Source organism: Strongylocentrotus purpuratus, unplaced genomic scaffold, assembly GCF_000002235.5.
Source record: "Strongylocentrotus purpuratus isolate Spur 01 unplaced genomic scaffold, Spur_5.0 spur5_scaffold_13, whole genome shotgun sequence".
Taxonomy (NCBI): domain Eukaryota; kingdom Metazoa; phylum Echinodermata; class Echinoidea; order Camarodonta; family Strongylocentrotidae; genus Strongylocentrotus; species Strongylocentrotus purpuratus.
Genome location: NW_022145598.1, coordinates 11,390,075 through 11,397,868, shown reverse-complemented (window position 1 = coordinate 11,397,868; position 7,794 = coordinate 11,390,075). Strand labels below are relative to the sequence as shown.

Sequence of the window (7,794 nt, the reverse complement as noted above, 5' to 3'; positions counted from 1 at the left end):
ATAACAACAACAAACTTTAACAACAATCACAATGAATAGGCTAATAATATTTAATTATATAATGATGATAATAATAATAATAACAAAATCACAGTAGTAATTATGATAGCAATAGTAATAATAATAGTAAAAACCAAAGAGTGTGAGGATTTTTTTTATATAAATACATTAGCCTATTATGGAAAGAAGACATTGTGAAAAAAACATATTCAAAGTTATGTTTTCAAATATCTATTCGTACAATTTTTCATTTAATCATTAATAGTTATGCACAGGAATCGAATCTAACTATATTTCCTTATGTTTTATTTGCAACAATGACGTCCTTTATATTTGGTCACCGTACTTCAGATATGACTCCAACCGGGTAAGAATTTGTTGATCACTAACCCTTACCTTTAATACCGTAAATCTAACCTTAAACCTTACTGCAACCCTAACTGAAAACTATAACTGTATGTGTTTGACTTTTTTTAAAGAAATAAAGCTAGAGCAAATGTCGCAGCGCCAAAAGTCAGAACATCAAAAAGGTACTAGAGTATCAAAGAGGAAGTCCACCCTGGTAATTAGCTGGTATTAGTAAAAGCCGAAACATTAGCGAAACAAATTAGTGAGAGCTTGAGCTTGAAATAGGAAACTAATGTAACTTGTAAGTTGTCACCATTAGAAAAAAATAAATATACTATTAGTAAAATGAATATAGTAGAAGTATTTTAAAGGTTAACACAAAGGAACGCAAAATAAAGGTATACGTGTCAAGCGGATTACGTGTCTCATTGATTTTATTTTCAATGATGCGTGGTTTAAATTGTTTATACAAGTCATGTATACTTATTACTGGTCGAAGCAATCGATCTATATCCTGCTGCATGACAAATATCCGATTGACTGGATTACAGATTCTTTGGAAAAGCAGTTCACTGACCAGAAGTCAACATAAGCCTTGATTCTAGTATAATAAACATCATTTCTTTTCAATATATTTAGTAACATTTCTGACCAAGACTTGCTTACATTGGCTCGACGTATCAAGTCGAAGGACTTCATGGGGATTGGCACAAAGCTTGGATTCAGTCGGAATAAGCTTGAGAACATCAAACACAAGACACTGCAGAATCGCAAAGACGCTAACATCCAAATGCTCTGCGCGTGGAAGGCATCTCAAAGATCAGATCCTGAAGCGACTGAGACGTTAAAGTGCATTTGGGAATCTGTCTCCTTGGCATCCACGGCTGCGAATACAGGCAATTATTCTTCATTATTTGTAATAAATAATAGCTCTAGGACCTGTAGATGTTGTATATTATATATTTGGTCATTGTATTCAAAGGTAGAAACGAATAGAAATCTTAACTGAAATTTGTCTTCGATGGAATCATGCGATTGAAATGTTTAGTGGTAATAAAAAATGGTTTTGAAGCTTCAAGTTGACTATTAGGGCTGATAATGGCATTTATAGCAGTCTTTTGTATGTGTCAAAAACTTGTCACACGAGATAAGACGAGATAAGGCGGAGCCATCTCTACACTCACTAATACATAGTATGTAGAAGAAAAAAAACTTCTTAAGTACTCAACAAACTTAAAACAATAGCCTCATCAGTCATGATTATGACTGTCATGACACACATTCTATTTAATATTTGTATATTTTTCTCTCAGACGATAGCTTGCAAGCGCCCTCGTCGGCGACTCCTGAGATGAGAGCCAAACCAAACGAGCCTATAGAGCCTGAAGATATGGATATTATTACAACATCAGATACAGGTAGATAACAAAATAATAATATCATATGATTGTGACAATGATAGCATTGTATACATACCCTTTGTATAACTCAATTCCAGTGGGCATGATAAATATGGAAAAGAAAAAAAATCAATATTATATATCAATTTTGAGATTAGAAAATTAATGCATTTCTTAGATGATTTTTCATTGTTTGATTTGTATGTAGAGCGAGATGGAATAAATGATGACCTTAACCGATGTGAGGGAACACCAAACACAGAAGAGCTTTGCAGCGTCGCTCTTTCAGTGAAAAGTCTGCCATTAGCATTTTCACTTGGGAAAGCCCTCCGTGTAAATGATGACCTCATTGTTGAATTCATCGATCTACCCAGTTCCTCAGTACTCCATAAGATTGCACGACAGCTCGTAGAAAATTGGTTGAATGGTTTGAAAGAGGCAGAACAAGAAGATAAGTTCGCTAAGCTTCTCTCGGAGTACAACATCCCAGATGTAAACACAGGTTTGTTTGAATCATAAGCCAGTTCAATCACAATCGTGTTGATAAGGACATATCAATTTGAACCTTTTAAAGAAAATGTTAAAGTTCAAACTGCATTTCAGTTCTTTTTCACATTCCATTATTTTCATTTATTAGCGTTAAGGCAATTATATGTACAGAAGTACAGAAGATTTTCAGTAGTAGGTGAAGATTTGTATTTACATGTATCTACAAATCATGAACACAATTTTTGGTTTCAATGTCATAATTCATCACCATCATTATGCCATTTACATTAACCTGAATGTTTTCCTCCTGCTCTACTGACGAATGCATTTTTTCACTGTCCACAGGCCGTGAAGAAATCTCAAAAGCCATTGGATCCAAGAAAGAACTAGTGGACTTGTGTTATCGCCTGAATGTTAAACCTTCTGGCGTCTTGCAGATCATGAGCACATTTGTGACCTTCCCGCCTGACATGATTGGCCGTTGTACTCTGAAGATGCTTAAGGAGTGGGTACACCACGGTGGGACTAGGGAGAGGCTTCTCGAAGTTGCTCAGGCTTTCCGTTTCAACGATGCAGCAGTCAAGATAGCAGAAGGTAATGTCATTTCACAACTCCACTGTGTTTTACATGACATTAAATTGTGTAGGCCTACTTGGTCAGTGGAAGAAAACAAATGTTCGACAGATACTTACTATTACCTGACTATAAAATACACCCACATTCCCCCTTTAGAGAAAAATGATAAAATCGGCAGGAGCCTGTGCACTTTCCTTTACCAGTTATCATTAAAACCTAAGAATCGCAGTATACAAACAAATTAACTTGCTTGAATATTTTAAGGAACATCTCGGAAATTTTGCCAATGATTTCTATCATTTAAACATTGACCATACTTTACTCAATACAGCAGAGTTTTAGGAAATAAATTTGGAAAAGCGAGATTACCATTATTTTGTTTCTACTCGAATCAAATCCTGACTCAAGATGATTGTAATATTTGTATTCAAACCCCTACAAACGTGCCTTATTACACAGAGGCCTGTTTCCCAATTGCTTTACAGTAAATACACTCGAAAGGGACTTCCTTGGAAATAACCATGAACAGAATCTGGCACAAGTTTATATTTTTGTATTGATGAACTGTACTGTAGTTGACTTGTTTCATTCTTATCCTCCTTAGCTATGAAATGCCAACCAAACTATACACCTTTCATCTCGCATGGCATCATTGATCACAAGGGTGGAGAACTGACCCTTAATGAACTTGGTATTGCCGTATCTATCCCTGAAGGAGCTATGCCAAAAGGAATGAGATCAGTTGTAACTCTTCGCGTCCCCACTCATGGTACTCCTAGGCTTCCTGTACGGGAGGGTGAAGTAGTCATTACTCCAGCCATAGTATGTTCTCTGACACAAGAACTGCTCAAGCCTGCCACGGTGGTATTACCACTCTGTACCAATCACCATGAACTTACAGACGACTCTTCTGTTATCTTGTACACAAGAACTGGACCAGGTACAAAGTTAACAACATATATTGATTCTGTTCTCTTTGAATAAAAAGTAAACATCGTCACTTGATATTTGAATCCTGATAATTTGAGACATGAGATGAATACCCGATTTCTCATTACATATATACTACTCTTCCTTTCATGAGAATCAATATGTAGAATGATGAGCTGGTGAGAGTTAATATTGAATGATTTCTCCATGATGAATAAAAAGTACCATGCCATTTGAATCAACTCGCTGAACAAAAGTTGAATCTAGTCAACTACCAGAACATTTACTGATTCGAAATCAATTCCCACTTTACTGATAATCAATATTGTACAAGCCTATATTATCAGGGAGTAAAATAGTTTAAGAAATATTCATGAATCTTTATTTTCATTAATTCAAAGGAAAGTTCGGTCGTAGAAACCTGACTCCGCGCACATCAGAAATCTTAAAAGATAAGATAAAGTTTCATACGCGTCATCTTCAAGTCTGGGCTCTGGCATCGACTGATCTTCAAGGACTCCAGCTGAAATGTGTAGTCTTCCAGCCTCTCTCCATGACACCTGCAGAGAAACCAACTCTACGTGTATACATAATTCATCCATATAGGAACGTTATAGAGGTATTTTTATATCATATAATCTATATCCATCTTTTGCTGAAATCATTTGATTATCGAATTTTAAAAAGTTCCCCTATGGACTACTCAAGTTATGAAATGCCTATGGTAACACTTTACAATTCATCGAAGAAAGTCTCATTATAATTTCTTTGTGATGACTGATGAGTTTCGGGGAGGGAGAATGAGTGTGGAGGAAAGTTGAAGGAGGATCCAAATGGATGCCATAAAACGGCGGATAAGTGGGAAGGGTAGGGGTTAGGGTAGGTGAGATGGTGGAAGTAAGAAGGTTGGATTAGGAAGGGGCGGAAGGGTGTACGGATGAGGGTGTCAAATCAAGAAAGGAGAGGGGGAGGGGGAGGAATGACATGGGAATTGAGCATAGATAGAATAGTTTGTAGAGGAGGGAGAGAATAGAAGGAAAGAAGAGAGAAAAGGTAGGGAGGGGTGAAAAGGCGAGAAGATGGCGGGGGTCGGTAGAGGAGCAATGTTCTGGTATAGGTATTCTTTCGAAAATGCACGATATAGATTTGTACTTAACAAACTGTTCCTTTACACCAATATTGATTAGATACAGATAAAGGCCATTGTCATAACTCTAGTCCAAAATGTATTTAGTTTCCATTCTGCCCGCTAAAATAAAATAAATTTGTCCAAATTATAGCTTTGTGTTGAAATACGGGATGAAAGAAAAAAACTTAGTCTGGATTAGAAACTACTCAGGTAATATAATTGATCAGAATACATGCCAAATATGTTATTCCATTGAATAATACACAATGCAGTAGCACGTGTGAAAGAGGGTGGTCAGTACTTTATGATTCAAAATCTGTATGCTACATACTGAAATCCACTGAAGTACATAGTATCTACTCTGCCATTTTGAGGAATCTTGTATATACATGACGTAGAGTTTGGTGATTAGCCTTTTCCGTGGGAAGTCATTGAAATAGGGATGTAGAATTTTTGGAACTGTATCTTTGTTAACGTCCTGATATGCCTGACTGTTATTTTTGATGAATATTCATCATTAGTGCAGTATTAGTGCATTTAACTTATTCATTATGAGGATATAAGAAGATTAATCCAGACATGTAAACATGTTTTTGGACCGAACTCTTCGATCAAAAAATTAAAAAATTGCTGACTGTTTATTAAACATGTTATTTCCAGCAGTTAAGTGTTACGTTAAACAATCGAAATGAACTTTACATGTGTGTAAAAAAAAGTTACGTATATGTTTTTTTATAGGCCAACAATAGTTGACGTCAATCATTTGCATAACATTTTATCATTTTGCCATATCCAGATTTGAGTTGTATTTGTCATATTCCAGGATATAACGAGGAAGGAGAAGAGTTCTTCTGTGCCCTACTGCAAAGTCCGGAATGAAGTCAGGTTCTCTATACAGTCAACATCAATGGACCTAACGATTTTGCTCCACGACGGGGCGAAAATAAACAAAAGAATGGTAAATATGTGTGAAAGTTATCCCATAAGGTCTGTTAGAGAATAGTGGTCGATATGGAATTTTGGATGGGGAAAAAAGGATATTATCAAAGCTCAATTGTAAAGCTAGTATAAAATCCTATTATATCAGAAATCCTGAAACGTATAGATCAATATACCTCAATAGCACTGTACCTATATGAGCATGTAGGACTACAAGCATTTGGGCAAATGATCGATTTGTCCAGCACACCTACTTTTATTCAGTTCATACGACTGGAATGAGTTGCATGATTTTTTTTCTCGAAATTACTGTACATTATGTAATTTTGCAGGCAACTTAATATCTTAATGATTGTTACAGCAACACAAATTACATGACAATACAAATCATGAATTACATTGAAGAGCGATTCATTGTATTCTGGAGGCATGAACGTGAAGTCGATATTTTGAAAGTTATTTCAGTAGTATTTTAGACTCGGATGCAAAGAAATACAGAAAGATCTCCAGGGATATGAAACAAGCACAGATGGACATGTGGTACCATGAGGGTTTCGTGTAGAAAGTATAAAATCGATAGGATAAAGAAAAAATCTAATGTATATTTTCCACACCTAATTCTTTTCCAGATGTACATGTATTTTTAAATAAAGGTGATATCACGAAATGCCTTTTTAAAATAAATGCAACAATCGACTACCTCGACGGTAAATTTTAGATAAGTAGCCAGTAGTGTTTGAATGCTCAACCTCTTCCTTATTTCGAACTCGAATCTCATCAAATCAAATATATTCGCTCTCTTACTTTCTCACCCACATCCCCACATAATAGACGGGTTTAACTTAATCAGACTTGGTTACTTTTATTCCATGTGAAAAATTGGACAGCAACGTACAAAAGTCCTTCATCCTCAGTGTTCCTCTGCAAGAGATTCGTCATCTTTCCGGCTCAGGTTCTCAGCGTATAGATCATTCAGGGCAGCGTTTCACGAAACCGTCATAAGTACAAGTTAACCGATATCCCATTGAAATAACACGCATTTCAATGGGATGTCGGTGAACTTGTACTTATGACGGTTTCGTGACACGCTGCCTAGATCATCATACATGTTGTTATCAGACGTCCACGTTTTTTTCACCATTTCTAGCTTTCAGTCCAGAGAGGTCCGTGGGCAACCTGTTGATCACATTAAAAACGTATGCCAAAGAATCTCAGATGACGCTCTTTCACTTGTTATCATGTTTATTATTTTGTCATTGTCATCATTATTATTATTATAATTCCCCTCGGATTCGAACCAAGATGCCCATCAAGAGTATACTAAGTGGAAAGTGCAGCCCTCTGAAGTTCGAGCTTGAGTTCTCTCCTGAAGAGAAAGGAAAGAAGAACGTCCATATCGAAATACTTCAAGGGTCAGCAACACTTGCAGTAAGAGAGCATATCATTTCAATTGGAGGTGAGCCTATATTATCAAGAAGTATGATAGTTTGTGTATCCCACTACATTAAAGGTAATACAAAGTTTTGGGAAATTTTGAAAATTGGGTGGAAAGTGAATCTTTACAATTTTGATATATTTGGATGCCCTGTGGATGTATTATAAGCACTAAAAAAATTAGCCCCTAAAACACTTCTGTTTTCGAGAAAAATTGAATATAAAAATTTACCGGTGCTCCCGGTAAATTTCAAATAGCGCCTATGACCGTACAATGGTAGCTGCGACCATGAAAATCTCAGAATAGTTGTGATATATAATTTCCAAACGGGAATAGCTAATCGGTCGATTTTAGTCAAGAAACATTGTTTCAAAGCTAAATTAATATCTTGACCTTGAGAGGGAGCTATACAACATAAAGAGTTTATTATTTATAATTTCATAACTTCAGACTCGATTTCAACCGCGACAACGATGCTTCCAACATTTTAATTTGAACCGAATTCATGACCCCATACCAAAACTTTGTAATACCTTTAATGAAGCCTG

At 36.0% G+C, this 7,794-nt stretch overlaps 1 protein-coding gene across 1 annotated transcript; it reads left to right on the top strand.

Annotated features, from left to right (window-relative positions):
- The first annotated feature begins 317 nt into the window (after positions 1 to 317).
- LOC105445758 lies at positions 318 to 6,048 on the top strand. Its single transcript, XM_030983513.1, has 8 exons — positions 318 to 367; positions 988 to 1,244; positions 1,662 to 1,766; positions 1,957 to 2,250; positions 2,583 to 2,831; positions 3,418 to 3,753; positions 4,145 to 4,362; positions 5,696 to 6,048. Exons 1-8 carry the CDS (start codon positions 318 to 320, stop codon positions 5,873 to 5,875), a joined length of 1,689 nt encoding a protein of 562 aa, XP_030839373.1. The 3' UTR covers positions 5,876 to 6,048.
- Positions 6,049 to 7,794: the final 1,746 nt, after the last annotated feature.